The sequence below is a fragment of the Miniopterus natalensis genome, chromosome 13 (genome assembly GCF_054644295.1).
Source record: "Miniopterus natalensis isolate mMinNat1 chromosome 13, mMinNat1.hap1, whole genome shotgun sequence".
In the NCBI taxonomy this organism is placed as follows: Eukaryota; Metazoa; Chordata; class Mammalia; order Chiroptera; family Miniopteridae; genus Miniopterus; species Miniopterus natalensis.
Genome location: NC_142093.1, coordinates 28,715,968 through 28,733,017, shown reverse-complemented (window position 1 = coordinate 28,733,017; position 17,050 = coordinate 28,715,968). Strand labels below are relative to the sequence as shown.

The window sequence follows — 17,050 nt, the reverse complement described above, 5'->3', positions numbered from 1 at the left end:
CATAGTTCTGGAGGCTGGAATGTCAAGATCAAGGTGCCAGCCAATTTGGTTCCTGATGAGAACTCTCTTCCTGGCTTATGGACACCACCTCCTCAACTGTAAGCTCCATGCCCTTTCTGAGGATGTTTGTGCATGGAGAGAATGTACTCTTTGGTGTCTCTTATAAGGGGCCTATTGGATCAGGGCCCCACCCTTACGACTTCATTTAGCTTTAATTATTTTCATAATGGCCGTGTTTCCAAATACAGCCACATTTGGGGTTAGGGCTTCAACATATGAATTTTGATGGGACACATTCAGTCCATAACATGTGGTAAACTTTGTCTGATACACCCAGAGCAGTGGAGGAGTGTAACTAGACAGCTGGAAATATTCATCAGGTTGGGTCCATGTATTTGGAAGGAAAAGTGTGCCAAAAAATCAGATTTTAAAAAAAAGGAGGAAGAGAAGTGATACTATTGAAAGAGTTTATATTGGCCAGTGGTTTTCAAATGCTTTAAAATTATGAAACGATTTATTCAACCAAATCTTACAAAATAGAACTCAAGAATAGGAAGATTAAAAATCTAATTTAAAACAGTGGACAAAAGATTCCTACAAACACTTCACAATGGCCAATAATTGAATGCAAAGCCCTCAAAACCATTAGTCATCAGAGAAATGTAAATTAAAAGCACAATGAGTTCACACTACCTACTCCCCGGGACAGCTCAGTTTTCCAAGTCTGACAACACTGAATGTTGGCAGCTAGAACTCTATCACATTTTTGGTGGGAATGGAAAATGGAAAAAGGTCTGGCAGTTTCTTAAAAAGTTAAACATACATTTTCTCCTATGACCCAGAAATTCTACTCCTATGTATTTACTTAAGAGAAAAAAAACATGCCCACAAAGATTTGTCCATAAATGTTCGTAAGCAGCTTTATTATAACCAAACAGTGGAAAAAACATGTCCATCGATAGCCATGTGGATAAACAAACTGTTATATCCATATAATGGAATTCCACTCAGCTATAAAAAAGTAACAGACTGTTCTTACCCACAACACACAGAGATCTCAGAAACATCATCTGAGTGAAAGAAACCAGACATAAAACAGCACCTATCTGACTATTCCATTTATATCAAGTTCTGGGACAGGTAAAACTAATCTGTGATGAAAAACAGTGGAATATTTTTTTTCATCTGAGGGTAGAGTGGGGGTAGAGACTGACCCGGAAGGAGCATGAGGAAACTTTCTGGGATGATGATAATGTTTTATATTTTGATAGGTGTTTGGATTATGTAGGTGTGTTTGTCAAAGTTTATCAGAAGGAACCTTAACACTTGTGCATTTCAACCATATATAAATTTTACTTAAAAAATACCATAAATAAATGTTGAACTCTAGGTAATGTTATGCATATTGACTCTTTTAGGGGTAAGTATCCTGATGTCTACAATTTACTTTGAATTGTGGGCTCCAGGTGGTGGGGTTCTAGGAGTTCACTGTATCATTCTTTCACCTTACCTGTATGCTTGAAATTTTATTCTAACAAACTGTTGTAACAAAATCTTACACAGAAGACCAATGTATGAAATACAAAACATGGAGTGACTCTAGTTGAAGCAAAGGTGGCGGGGGGCAGGCCTCTCTCGTTGCCCCCTACTTTGTTTCCAGGGGTGGTCCCTGAGGACCCTCTCTGGAACTCTGGGAGTCTGAGGAACACAGGGTGACATTACTATAGACAGCACACTTAGTCAGGCTGGGGATGTGGGTGATAAATTCCAGGACCAAGGATAAATCTAGCACAGGCGCATGATGCAATGGCACTGTGGGGATGTCAGCTATCTGAATATAGGGTCAAGCACCCTAGTCTACTAATACCAGGGCATCCCTAACTTGTCCTGCTGGCGTCTCTTTCCAGAAAATGTAGAAGTAGCAAGGAAAACTGCTACGTGGACCTGAATTCTGATCAAATAAGAAGAGCTGGTAAGTGACAGTGAAGTGACGATCACCGGGAGAAGGCCACCAGGTGGCTTTGAAATTTGGGATGAACAAGGAAGGGAATGATAAACATTATCAGAAGTGAATCTTAGAAAAGGCTACCAAAAGTTATTCTCTAACCAGGTATTAACAACTGAAAGAGGAGAGAGGAAGGCATCTAAAGACACCAAAAGGGCTGGGGAGGAAACCTGCGTGTTGGGGTAAAAGTACAAACGACGGGAGGAAGAGTGAATAACCAAGGATGTATACAAAAGTCTTGCACAGACAACTTTGACATAGTTTCAGAATGTTGAAGTAAAAAGCTAAGAAAACTGAAAAGAATTTTCTATATATAGGGCTAAAAGGAAAACAGAAACGTTAGGAACATTTCTTAGATCAGGTGGCTTAAGATAAACAGAAAGCAGACTGACTGCCTCTATTAAAGGGAATGCTCTGCAGATCAGAAAAGGGCAGAACAGAGCCAGCGTACTTGAGCACGGTGCCTTCTAACGTGACCGCGGAAACAAAATCAGTAATGCCCGAGGAGCTCAGAAGCCAGGAGAGGCGACATCAAACATAAAAAGGCTCCTGTATCTGAAAGGGAAAACAAGTAGACTCTGGCAAATATTGATTCATGAGTTGATGCAATCCCTGGAAAATTCTAGGGTGAATTATTACACAGGCCGTCCATAAGCACCTGGGAAAGGAAGTAATGATTACCTGGCAGCGACAGGGTTCACTGTGAACTAAACCCATGTTTTTCATTGGTTGGTTTGTTGGAAGGGGAGGTTAGGGACACCAGGGACACAGTCAATGTGGCTTTTACCAAGATATGTGCCAAGTCTGTAATGGTGTCTTGTTGGCACTAGAGGGAAAGGCGAGGACCATGAGGCATAATCAGATGGCCCTAAACTTCTGTTTCTGCCTGAAGAACTGTAATGAAATGTGCGCATCAGTAATGAATGTCAGATTGAATGGGGGCTGCTGCTGCTGGTGCTTGGTCGTTCTAGTCTATGTTCTTTCTTTCCATGGCTTAGATCTCACACTTGTGAAATCAGAGGATGACATGATGGTGGAAGGGCAAGAACATACTTTGGAAAAGTACTTAAAAGATGTTGGCATGCCCTGGCCGGTTTGTCTCAGTGGCTAGAGTTTCGGCCCAGGGACTGAAGGGTCCTGGGTTTGATTCTGGCCAAGGGCACGCACCTCGGTTGCAACCTTGATCCCAGGCCCCAGTCAGGGCGTGTGTGGGAGGCAACTAATCAATGTGTCTCTCTCACATCGATGTTTCTCTCTCTCTCTCCCTTCCACTCTCTCTAAAAAGCAACGGAAAAAAAAGATGGTGACAAGAACAAAGAGATAAAATAAACAAGATGAGTCTCATTTGGTACAAATATAAAGTTCTGTCCTCAGAGTTTAGAAAGTCAGTTGTATATGAGAGGGGATATAACCTGATCACTTTTGGCAATGACATCTATGATTCAATTGTGTTGTGTGGCAGCCAAGAGCTGATGCCATTTTAGTTTAATTTAAAACAAATATAAAATCAAGACAAGATAAAAGTCCCACTGGCCTCAGCTGGTCAGATTACATCCAAAGCACCGAATTCAGTCTTAAATGGGACGGTTCGAAATGGAATAAAATGGAATGCGCTTACGGGAGGGGCAGCTGGAAACCATGTCAAATGGGGAATGGCCGAAGGCCTGGAGATGGTTGGGCTGGAGAGAGAATGAGACTTCAGGGAGTCAAATATGATCCTTCTATGTACGAGGCTGTTAGAGGATCAAAGGTAATCAATGATGGTCTTGAAGGCAGAACTTTGACTAAAGAGAAAAAATTTCAGCTTGATATAGAACAAAAACATTTTAACAATTGGAGCTGTTTAGAAATGAATCGGGCTGCTTCGTGAGGTAGTGAGTTCTTCATCTAGGGAAGTATGCTGGTACATGTTAGAAAGAAATGGGTCCAAGACATTCTAAAGAAAATTCTGACTCTGCATTTTGTGAGAAGTTGGATCTGATGACCAGTGAAGGCCTTTCAAGGAGAAATTCTATGCCACAGACTCTTACTCAAATTAGTAAACATAACTTCATGAAGATTTTTATACAGCAAAAATAATGATGGCACTATACATAACACTGAATGCTTATGCCTTCTATATTTGAAAATCCACTTAAATACGATAGATGGATTTTGGGTATTAATGAAACTGAGGAAGTATATATAATAAATATGCAACATTACCTTGACAGGATATGAAAAAAGCTTGACGAAACCAAAATCATCTCCAGTGGCCAAGAGGGAGCAGTCTTTGGTGAGACTGGCAGCATTTACGTCGGTCACATCGCTGTGTGCGGGCCAGATCCCTTCGCAGGTGGGCCCCAGGACGCAGGTCCACGTGTCCCACTCTATCTTCTCAATCTTGGAAGAAGGAAATTAATAGATCTTTTGCACAATCTAGAGAACTTTTGTTTTATTTTAAAGGAACAATTGAGGCTGAGTTAGTGCTAAATGATAACTTTGCCAACATCAGGCACCTGATTTGGGTGCTGAGGTGTAAGGTTCTAAACTGCATTTAAAAGTGGTAGATGCGTTGTCTTAATAAACCAACACTGCAGTCAAATATCTACATTGTCTTCTCTACATAAGATGAACATTTTGGAATTGTGGAAATGACAACACGTTTTTTAGTTCTTACCTAGATATTTATCACTGTATAAGCCATAAGCTAGATCGGGGTTTCTCAGGGTCAGTACCATTGACACTGTGGGCTGCACAATTCTTTGTCGTCAGGGGCGGCCCTGTGCACGGTACATGTTTAGCAGCATCCATGCCCTCCACCCACGGATGCCAGTAGCACCCCTTCCCCAAGTTGTTCCCAAACATCCCCAGTGACCCTGGGGCACTTGCTCCTAATTGATCAATGAGATTGATCATTTAGCAAAGTATTTAAAAAAGTTACAACACATAACTGTTGTTTTTTTAAGGAATGCTTCTTTGGAGAAAAGAACAGTAAGATTCTGCAGCTAGCTTAATATTTTTTATGCCCTCGAGAAACTATCTTAAAAATCTGAAGAGCTGTTCATATTGATGTGAATTTACATTTCATCCTTAGAACTGTTTTGTCTGAAATTCATAGACAGGAGATTTGCAATTTGTATAGGTTAAATCCTGATAAAACTGAGGGGTTTCTTTCCTTTTAAAATAAAAACAATAATAAACAATAACAACAACACTGGGTATTACACTTTCCTAGGGGATTTCATCTCATTTACTCTTTAAAATTATGTTATAACAGAATGAAGTAGAGAGACAATTAAACCCTGCATTTATTTTTTATTATAGTTTCTTTAGATAAGCACTTTAAGTGACTGTTTAGAAGAGTATAAAAATCATTACAGAATTGTAGCTGAAATTAAAGGCCAGACCACTTCCTTTGGATCTGGAAACTGTTTTGCGTGTTCTTAACGTGCCTGGCTTCCAGTTCTGTTGTTTTCTGCTCGCTGTCACTGCTTAGAAAAGAAATGACAAAAAAGAGCGGCAGCCAGTATTTTAGTCATGAGGGGAGGTGCTATTCATATTTTAATCACTCAAATTTGTCCTAACTTAATGTTTTGTGTTTCTTCTGGATACACACAGACCTGGAACCAAAAACCTGCACTGGCGCCCCAGACTGAGGGGACTGGAGGTGGTGCCCCCACAATTACCCCAGTTTTCTGAGGGGCAGTGGAGTTTCCTCTGCTCTTATGATGCTCTAACCTGACCTTCGCAGGAGGAGAAACAGGGAACCACCCCTGGCCTCGGACTCCCTTCTGGGTTTCTGGTTCTATTTCTGAGATCCGCCCTGTTCGCCTGCAGTGCCATGCCCTGGGTGGTGCCTTTCTTGGCCCCGTTATCTGGGCAGAAGAAGGGGGTGAGCTGGTATTGCTCACCAGGCAGTCACCCCACAGAACACCCCTGGTCACATCTGGACGCTGTGCTCTCAGGGGAAGCAAATGTTTAATTTGTTGGAAGCTACATTTAAAATAGAACATTAAGAATGATCCCTCTAACCCACGAAACCCAAAAGGGGCAAATAAACTAGTTAAAACTCTGGAGCTTAGATGGAAGGAGAGTCCTCAATGGGTCTCTCCCTCAGCACCTGGCCTCAGGCAGACATGTCATCACTTTCCCCATCATCGTTTTCCAGGGGAGGCACCACTGGAAGCCCACCGGGAGGTTAGTCACTTAAGTCACTCTACGCTCAGGAAGCAGAAGGAAGTCGAGGCCCAGGGACTTGGTCTCCTAGTACAGAGCTGCTTTCACTGCACCATGCTGCATCAGGTGGCTTTAAATGGACATTTTAATACTTATATAGGAAAAAATTTGCCAGGTAAGCTTTGTATTAATTTCAGTGTGGCTGTTTCTTTAAAAATTTTTTTTCTTTTCAAGAAAATGTTCTGAATCCTTCGTACTCCGTTGAAGGACCTGACAATATTGGTGATGCAAATGGTGCTCTTAGCAAGAGCAATACCAGGGAGGCCAGGCTGAGCAAGCACCGCTGGAGGGGCTCTCCAACCAAGAGCCCCAGAGGTCAGCCTCTGCAATAACAGATGTGCTCAAGAGTGACAATGAACGCCCTGCCGGTGCGGCTCAGTTGGTTGGAGTACCAACCCGTACACCGTAAAGGTCATGGGTTCAATGTTCAGGTTCGATCCCCAGGAAGCAACCGATGGATCTCTTTCTCACATTGATGTTTCTCTTCCTCTCTCTTCCTCTCCCTTCCTCTCTCTCTAAAGTCAATAAAAACATATCTTCGGGTGAGGATTTAAAAAGATGATAAAAAGAGTGAGCCAGAGCCTGGCATTTCCAGAAGCCTTATAATACGAATTTCCCTCTTAAGCGTATTCTTTTACATAATAGTTGCTCATCTATCTCAAGTTGCCCCCTCCCCCATCATTTGGTTAAACTAAACTTTATTTTAGTGCACTAATTTGCAGACACTAGAACAGGATGGGAAAATACAGGTGAAGTGGTGTAAAAATGATGCTTAAATACACAGAAGAAATCCAGGTAGAGTCACACACAGAGCCCTCTAGATTGGGATCACAGCTCCACAGTCTTCTGATTCTCTTGGAATATTTATTTCCCTATATGTAAAATGAGATTGACAACTATCACACAAGACTGTTGTGAAAATTAACATACAGGCATATGCAGTGCCTGGCGTATTCAACAGATGTTCAGTGAATGAGTGACATAATTAAAAATATCGCTTACTCAAGGCTATAAATGTTTCTCCATATGGGACAACACAAACGGATCTTGAGAATATCGTGCTAAGTGAGATAAGTCAGACAGAAAAGGACAAGAGCCATATGATTTCACTCATACCCGGGATATAAAACAAAAAGCAACGAACGAACAAAACAAACTCATGGACATGGACAACAGTAAGGTGGTTACCAGATGGGAAGGGGGGTGGGGGAAAATGACGAGTAGGTTAAGGGGGTCAAATATATGCTGACGGAGGGAGACTAGACTTTCGGTGGTGACCACACAACGAAACATACATATAATGTATCACAGAATTGTACACCTGAAACTTATGTAATGTTGTTAACCAATGGTACCTCCTAAAATTTATTTTTTTAAGTTAAAATGAGGACTGATCAGGGAGAAATAAATTGGAATTAGGGGTGTGAGACCCACTGATGAGTAAACAATTTCCATTAATACAATGCTATCATGTACAACAACTTGTGTTTCCTAAGCACCGCACATATATTTCCTTCAGAAATGAGAACATTATGAATGCGCAGGTGTCCAAATATCTCCAGGGGTACTTTACACTGCTGGGATAGTTTACATTACTGGCAGACTATAGAGAGAGGCAGCCACTTACCCCTCAGTAGTGTACTTTTACCCACTTTTCCTCAAAGGAAGCAGTATTTCCCTTTCTTTCATCAAAGTTTACATTGCAAGGAAATGAGTCATATTGTCTCCTGGGACTAACAGGACTCCTGTTCTTAGAGCTCAATCGGGCAATGACCTTTTGGCCGTCAGGGTCATTATATGGCAGCTCTGTGCAGCTGAGTTTTCAGGAAGGAGGCAGGTTGTGGATTCAAAAATTTTATCTAGGCTTTGATTTCAACAATTAAAACATCATGGCCCTGGCAAGTGTGGCTCATTTGGTTGGAGCATCATCCCCGTACACCAAAAGGTGGCGGGTTCCATTCCCAGTCAGGGCACATGCAAGAGGCAAATGATCGACGTTTCTCTCTCACATCAATTTTTCTCTCTCACATCAAAGTTTCTCTCTCCCTTTGTCTCTCTCTGTTTCTCTCTAAAATCAATTTAAAAAAATTTTAAGTTATGTATGTGGCTAGGGACATGAGAAAAACAAGGAAAAAAGAAAGTCTGATAAATTAGGATGGTCAGGTCATGGATAGTTTTTGCTTCCAAAGATCATTTGTCTTATTGTTGCAGAAAATATTGATTATTACGAATAGTAAACATTGAGAAAGTATGTTTCAAAAATTTGTTTATAAGAAGCTTTACACAAAACAACATGTTGAGTGGAATAAAAGGATATGTAGCATCTAAACTGCTAGTTTAGTTATTGTCGTCAGGCACAGAAAAATTAAGCAGACAGCAAGCTGCTGCTAATCAGTGGTATAGTAAATCCATAAATCCTCACAAAGCAGAAAACCGGATTCAGCAGCCAGATTTAAGAAATGATCGAGCTTAAAGGTACACTAAATGTAACCCATATTAGCAGATAACAATTGATAGGTTTTATTAAAAATATAACCCATGTATTAGTGGATACGGATTGATTTGTTTTCCAAAAAATGCACATATTAGATCTTTATGAAACATATCTTTTAAAGCTTTGTGTACAACTGTTACCTCTGAAGGTCTTATTATATGCCGTTTGCCTCTTGGAGCTTCAAAAAAGAGCTGTTCTTTGGCACCCGAATTAACTTGCAACAATTTTCCTGTTATGATAGAATGAAGCAGAGAAACAATTAAACTCTGCATTTATTTTTTTATTATAAAGTGGTAAGCATGGCTACAACTATTTTGATTCACTCTAGTCAAAGTTTCATAAATTGAGTAAATACATGGTCAGTTATCCAGAAATACATGTAAAGGCAAGTACATGGCATGATGCAAACCCTAAAGCTACGATTTTTTTGGACATGGACCTCATGAAACCTGACCTTGAACATCCTTCAAGAATAGAAGAATCGCGTTTGCTACGCTTTCCTCCGTTACACTGAAAGGAGCTATTTTTCCAAAGCTTGACAACATCTATTTTTCGCTCTTTTTCCCTGTTGCCTCCTAGCACAGAGATGCAGTAAAAGCAACTGCTTTGGCAAGAATTATGGCATCAGAAGTGAGAACCTTGTCGCAAACATTCACATTTACTCAGGTCTAAATTCTACATTTGCCCTTTGACGTTTAGAAACAGGAAGGACACATGAAACAAACTGTCCATGCTCGTTTCCCTCCCCTCTCCCCCTTACTCGAAAATCTGTAGAGAGATCCAGGACTTTCCCAAAACAAAATGTTGACCAAAAATAGTCTTTCAGTGTGAAGTGAAACTATAATCTTGGGTTCATTCTGATTACTGCTGAAGTGGATAAGATTTCATAATTCTCCAGCCACGTCAATAATCCTTTATGGCTTGAAATTTAAATGACTCAAAAGATACACTTTCTAGCATTTTTTCAGCATTTTAAAAATTATGAAAAATTGCAAACATACATGTAAGTAAGTTAGTATTAAGAGCCCTTATGTGCCTAATGTCCAGCTTCAACAGTCATTAGCACACGACCCACCCTATCCCCTGAACCTCCACTCAGTCCTTCATCACATAATATTTCCCCCCTCTGTTTTTTCCCTGTTTACATCTAGTAGTCTTGAAATGTCCATCTTAGAAAAATAATACCAAAATAAGAACTCTGTGGGGTTTATATCACGTTCTTTAATGGTTAAGTAGACATCACCGAGGTCTGAAATCTAGCTTGGCTAACCTTCAGAGTTGTAGGTCTATTTCTAAGTGACTAATTAAAAACAAGGTTCTCACCCTGGCTCAGCTGGTTGGCGCGTTGTCCTGTACATCAAAAGGTGGCACGACTGACTCCTGGTCAGGGCACATACCTGGGTTGCGGGTTTGATCCCCGGTCAGCACGTGCAGAAGGCAACTGATCAATGTTTCTCTCTCACATTGATGTTTCTCTCTCTCCCTCCCTCTCTCTCTCCCCCCCTTCCTCTGTATAAAAATCAGTTAAAATTTTTTTAAATGGTAAAAATAATAAAAACAAGGTTCTCTTATACCATAACTGAAAACCTTAATTGTTTGTAATTTGCTGAGTTATAACAGGGTGGTGAGGGGGTTTTCCTTTGGAGCAAGGGAATTTGAACACATTTCCGCTGAAATGGGCATAGTCCTGACTTTTGGGTGAACATGCACACGCAAATGAGAAAAGAAAAGGGAATTTAATTAGCTCTGGCTATTTAACATTATAAAAAAATGAGTAATATTTTTTCAATGAACTAAATATATCTGCAAAATGTATTTTAGGATTCTCAAGAGTGAGTGCAAATAACAAAGGGTGCGGAGAAGTATTAAAGGGTTCAATAAAAACATTCTTTGAATATGGCTAATTTTAGAAGATTTTTGGCCACAAGACAGTAACAGAACTCAAAGGATTTTAATTCTCGGATAATCCTAACGACTCAGTTTACACCACAGTTGCAAAGATCATACATCGAAAAACAAACCAAAGACTTTTAAAATAGCTCAGTGTACTTTATGATGGCGAAAATATTAGAGAATCTAAACACAAGACAGCAGTCCGAACAGTGCCTCGCAGAACCCTAGACCCCCGTGGGGGCCAACCTAGCCCACGTCCCTGCCCTGAGAACTGCCCTCCACATGACCCAGACGCTGGGCTGGACAGTCCAGTTCTCTCTCCAGGAAAACTGGGATCTGGGAGGCTGAATCGGCGGGTGCCCTGCTGAGATTAGCTGTGAACTCTGGGATTGAGGGTGGCATTTGGGGGCAACAGAGAGTGGGCCACGTGGAAATGAATGAGGGAAAGGCTGCTTGTGCAGAGCGAGGGGCCAACAGCAGCGCCAGAGAGCAGGGAACACTGAACCGAGCCGGGCAAAGGAGGGGAGAGGAACTCCGGCTCGGTTCCTGGGCATTTCCCACTTCGTTCCTAAAGCCAGTTCCTAGGCGGATGCTGCTTCCTGCTATTGGAATCTATGCGACATCCCTATGTCTTTCCACAAACTCAGCCTTTATTATTAATTTTAATTTTAAGCTGGATCGAGTAGGTTTCTGTTCCTTGCAACCAAGGATGTGAACAATTTTTTTTTTTTTAAATCAACGGTTCTTGTGTTAGGAAGGTGGAGTTATGAGCGTGGGTGTGTTTTCCCCTCAATTTTCTTTACTGCTGTTATTACATTGTCTTTTTTATTTTAGGCAAAGAGGAAATATTTAGGTCACCACTTTTTTCCCACTGCCTGATGCCGTGTAATATATAACCACTGAAATATTCTGAGGACAGGAGCAGAAACAAAGAGCAAGATATCTGTATAATCCATGCATGTATAATTCACCCCTGAATAATGGAAACCCTATTTTTCCAGAATCCTCACATTTTTATTCACTAGAAATGTCTACTCACACTGAATGAGGAAATTGAAAGAGACAGATGTCCTCATTTCTAAGTAGGTACAGTACATCACACATCTTGCAGGTGCACAGAGCTCTATAGTCCACAAAACCATTCCCACACATCAGCCCAGCTGCTATACCATTTACAAGTTAGAACAATCTTAAAATTGTTACTAAATGTACCAAACATATCAGGCCATTGGCAATGAAAATGGGAATGAGACCTCCGACTATGGCTCAAACTGTTCATTGTTCAAAGATCTTATAGTTCTGATATTTCTAGAAATGAACTAATAGCAGCCAGAAAACATCCTTCCATGATTTCCTCTCTCCATATATATTTTTCTTTCTCAAGCATTCTGTGCAGAAGCTTTCGTTCAGGGGTAGCTGTTGTTTCTGCAAAGGCCCGATGCACTTTTCGGTTTTCGTGGGACCTGTGGTTGCCATGGACACAAAAGGCCACTGAGGCTGCAGGCTGTGCCATTCCCTGCCCCCGAGGAGCCAGCTGGCTCGGCAAATGCGTTCGCTATTTTGACAAGATCAAAGGAATGAAACAGACCCTTGCTCCTAAATTCTGCTGTCTACCCTTTGCAGACCCTCAAGGCTCCGCTGTGAAAAGCTAGGCTGGTCCTGAGACAGCTTAGCACATTCTCAAGGTCAGGCATTTGCAGAACTCGGAGATCAGAAACATAGAAATATCAACATAACACATCGCATGGCAATGAAACTGAGATAAGCCAGGGAAGAGTCACAGGCACAGCTGCTGTTATCCTCCGGATGGTATACCTCCTCCCCAAATCAAACGGATTCTCTTTTCCTTTGTCCTAGAAACCACTTGGTCGAATCCTCTCATCTGACTGAAGGATGAGAGGTGAGATGGCTCTTTGAAGACCTTGGCATCCTAAATCCCAGTGCGTTTTCCATCATCCCAAACGCTAGCAGGACCACAGACACTGGCTTTGGGCAGAATTTTGGAAATCGTGAGGTTTGCCTCTTACACTGCAGAAGTGATGGCTCCATGTTGAGGGCTTTACACAGACCTTCGCCCAGGTCCCTCCACTGATCTTGGCCAAGATCTTGCTCTTTCCATCTGGGATGTATTCCTCTTTATATCCCTAGCATCCAACACAGGGCTTACATGTTTACAGAATTTTAAAAATCCCTTCAAAATATGAGTCAAACTGCGATGAGATACCACCTCACACCCATGAGGATGGCCGCTGTCAAAAACAAAGCAAAAAAACTCCAGAAAATAACCAAGCGGTGGTTGGCAGGGATGTGAAGTTGGAACCCTTGTGCGCTGCTGGTGGGAATGTAAAATGGTGCAGCTACTGTGGGAGACAGTAGAGTGGTTCCTCAAAAGCTTAAAAATGGATTTATCATTTGATTCAGAAACCCCACTGCTGATTCTGAAACCCCACATACTAACTGCACACCCGTGTTCATAGCAGCGCTATTCACAACAGCCGAGAGGTGGAAGCGACCCAGTGTCCACCGGTGGATGAATGGACAAACTGAATGTGGTAGGTACGTACAACAGAACACTGTTCAGCCTTAAAAAGAAAGGAAATTCTGACATGTTACAACACGGATGAACCCTGAGGATATTATGCAAAATGAAATAAGCAGGCCACAAAAAAGACAGATAGATACTGTATGATTCCGCTTATATGAAGTACCTAGAGTAATCCAATTCTGAGGGACAGAAAGTGGAATGGTGGTTGCCAGAGGCCAGGGGAGGGAGAAAGAGAAGCTATTGTTTAATGGGTCGAGAGTTTCAGTTTTACAAGATGAAAAGAGTTCTAGAGATGGATGGTGGTGTTGGCTGCACAGTGTGAATTTATTCAGTGCCACCCACCTGTATGCTTAAAAATGATATGAGGGGAGGGGGCTTGGGGCTTGGGGCTGGGTAAAAATTACTAAGATGCATGTACAAATTAATAGTTGCAGAATAGTCATGGGGTTGTAAAGCGCAGCACAGGGAATAGAGTCAATAATACTGTAATAAATAACCAGGTATAGTGCCAGGTGGGTGCTGGAAATACTGGGGAAATCACTTTGTAAAGTATGTAATTGTCTGACACTGTGCTGTACACCTGAAACTAAAACAAAATAATGTTGACTATAAACGGTAACAAAAATAAAATTTAAAAAATAAATGAAAAAATGGTTAAGATGGTAAATTTTATGTGACCCATATTTTATCACAATTAAAAGTCATTTTAAAGAAATCTTCCTGATCAAAACGTATTCCATTTTCTCATGGCTCTTCACTCCCTACTGTGTAAATAATAAATTGGTTTTAATCCCCCAGTGGTCATTGTGGCGGTGGGATTTCACATATCGTGTCAGGTATTGCGTGTGTGTGTGTGGTGAATTTTAAATAAAACTCACCGTACTCTAGTTTACGTACTCATAGGCTGGCCCCGGCTGTTCTAAACCATTCTCATGAGAAGGCCTATCTAGGCACGTTAGCCAGAGAGTGAACAGGAAGACGTCACTGCTTCCATCCCGGAAACACAAAAGCAAAGCATATCACAGAAGCGGGGTGAGAAGTGGCTGCTTCCATCTACTCCCTCGGCCTCACCGGTTCTTAGATGACTGCCAGGCGGCCAGTGTCCTGCCCAGTCACAAATGCCAGCCTAAGCCCTCGGCACTGTGCCCAGCACGGCCCTGACATGTAAGTGAGAGGGACTTATCTGATCTCCTTTTGCCCTTGTTGGGACCTGCGCCTCTTACAACAAATGGCACTCTTCCTTCCTATCTGCTGCACTGTATAAAAATGCCTGCAGGTTGTAAAGCTTAAATAAAGTCCAAATTCCAGTGCAGCAAATAGAGTTACAACTAAATACCTGTGTAAGCAGAAATTTATGGTTTTACTTCAAAAAATACTTGAAATAAAAATATCCTGGCATCTCTGAAACAACCTCTTTTTGGTTGAGGCCCTCATCACCCCGGTTTATTTTAGATGCTTTCCAACTCCGGGCTCACTCACCCTCCGAGAGAGGGCAGAAAGCGCCCCATCCACGTGTCTCAGTTACCTAACCCTATAGGATGAAGTTCAGTGTTCAACTTCCCTGCGTGACGTCAAGGTCCCCTTACATCCTGGCTGTCTGTCTCTCTACACTCACCCCCCTCCACGCCCTCAGCCGCTCGGCATTGCTCACTGCTTCCCAATCACCCCGCTTTCCCCAGCTCCACGGCTGGGGCACCAGGTCCTTCTGAGCCTGGGATGCTCGCCCTAGACTCTGCGGACTCGCCCGTTCCCAGGCCCTGCACCACCTTCTCGGTGACTCAGCGCCTCTCACGCCCAGGCCTCGCCCAGGCCGTGCCCGAGTATTATTCAGGGACCAGGGCAACTCCCTCACCAACCCATAAACTCTGCGGAGAGCAGGAACCACATCTCTCACTTGTAGACCCTCCACATTTTCTGTCTTAAGATTCTGCTCAGGGCAGAAGTTAGATTTGTTAGGTAAGTAAGTAGACGTGTCCCCTTGGTGTTTGTGGGCATGACCCGGAGGCGGCAGTCGGGGAGTTTGGAGAGCAGAGAAACTTGAGGAAAGCTGAATGGAACTTTCCACCTCTGCAGGAGGGTGAGAACTGCTTGAGACTCCTTGGGCAGCTCTCGGGGAGGCGGGGGGCTGGCAGGGAAAGGGACCCCTGTTAGGAGACCAAGGCAAGGACTCAAAGGGGAGCTGGTGGCTGCCTCCGGTAGCAGACGGCATCAGATATCTTCAGCTGTCTTAAAGCTCAACGGCTGGAATGAATAACGCTACTACTAATGAAAAATACTCAAAATGTTAACAGCGGCTGCCTCTGGGTTGTAAAATTAGAGTCATTTATATGGTGGGGTCCCCTCTCTGTTTTTCTCTAAAACTCGGCTGCCGTCCTCTCTAGAAACAATATCTGGATGAACATCAACCTTTTTTAAACAAAAATTATAGTTTAAAAGCCACATATTTTTACCTCTAGAGTCCCAGTCGATGTGGGTAATGTAACTAGAAGCACCTTTACAGATGCCAACCCTTTTGCTTGTAAGTACGTTATAAATATCCACGAAGTTATCATGGGATGCCACGGCAAGGTATTTTCCTGTATCTACGAAGAAAAATGTACAGTTAGCATGAAAACATTTTATAGAAGACTTGGCTTCCAGGAACTTTGTGTTTTAAAAAGGGGGAAAGGTCAAGGAAATAATGAACGCAGTCTACTCTTGTAACTCTTTGTCCCGATACATTTTTAAAAGTTTTTGCTGTCATCTTTACCTTTTGAAAATTTAATATCAGAGATCATTTCTTTTCTGTGATGGAAGGAGACCATGTCTTCAACAGTGTCAGCATTTACGACTAGGAAACTGCCATCGTTCAAGCCAACCGCTAAGGCTTTCCCATCAGGGGAGAAGGCACAGCATCTTCCACCTACAAAATAATTCACAAAACCGCACTCACTGTGCCTGACTTTCTACCAAACAAGCCCGGTGAAGCGCTGGAGAGATTCATGTATGTGCTTATGCGCGGACATGTGGCCGTGTCCTTAACACAGCTTGCGCGAAGTACTAAAACGTCATAATTTCAATGATCTTTTCCCTCCAAACCCAAGGACAATGACCATAATGTTAAAAACACATTTTAAACTTCTTTGAGGCTATTTATTTCTTGGTATCTGCGTACCTGGCAGGTTTTTAAAGGATTAATATAACCAGTATCTTTGCTCCCAAGAAAAGAGGTGATACCTAAGAACAGATGTTCTATAATAAAATTTCTAGAAACTATTTTTAAAAACCACGCCTTACATGTAAAACTTCCTTCAGAGAACCTTGTCATTCAGCTCTCTGCTCCATGGGTCACGCTGCCTAATTCTAGAGGCGAAGGATTTTGTTCCTGCCTCTGTCAGGAGAATGGGGCACAGACACCATTCTCTCCAGAGATGTCTGCAAAACGAATCACGGGCTGATGTTGCTACATGACCAACGTTTTCCACTGTTTTGTAGGGCCACAGGGAGATGCTTCTGAGGAGTATGGGGTCTATGGGGGTATGCTTAACAGGGATCCTAAGAATATGCCCCCCATTCTTAATTTGAAGACTCTGGTAAGCACAGCCCCAGGGCTGGGGCAGGCACGCAGCCTCGGGCTAAGGCATTCCCCACGAGCTCCGCGCACACCCCTCCGTCAGCTCCTGGGACGCTGAAAGCAATGTTCATACCAATAACTTCACATCAGCTCCCCTAATTCCATCTTCCTCCCTTCACTGAGCAAACGGTTATTCACCTACGATGACTCAAGTGCTGAAAGAATGACAAGCTAGCCTGCCCTTGAGGAGATCCTCAAGATTAGGATAACCATCTAGTTTATTGTACAAACCAGGGCACTTCTGAGAGAGAAGGGAGAGCTATTAATAATTACACCAGGACA

At 42.4% G+C, this 17,050-nt stretch overlaps 1 protein-coding gene across 1 annotated transcript in view; it reads right to left on the bottom strand.

Moving 5' to 3' along the window:
• EML6 (EMAP like 6) overlaps window positions 1-17,050 on the bottom strand; it is a 178,220-nt gene that overhangs the window by 41,685 nt on the left and 119,485 nt on the right. Inside the window, exons 22-25 of the mRNA XM_087823568.1 lie at window positions 15,905-16,057; window positions 15,606-15,737; window positions 8,858-8,946; window positions 4,211-4,387 (exon numbers count right to left, since the gene is read on the bottom strand). Coding sequence (XP_087679694.1) covers window positions 4,211-4,387; window positions 8,858-8,946; window positions 15,606-15,737; window positions 15,905-16,057 — 551 coding nt within the window. The remainder of the gene's footprint in view (window positions 1-4,210; window positions 4,388-8,857; window positions 8,947-15,605; window positions 15,738-15,904; window positions 16,058-17,050) is intronic.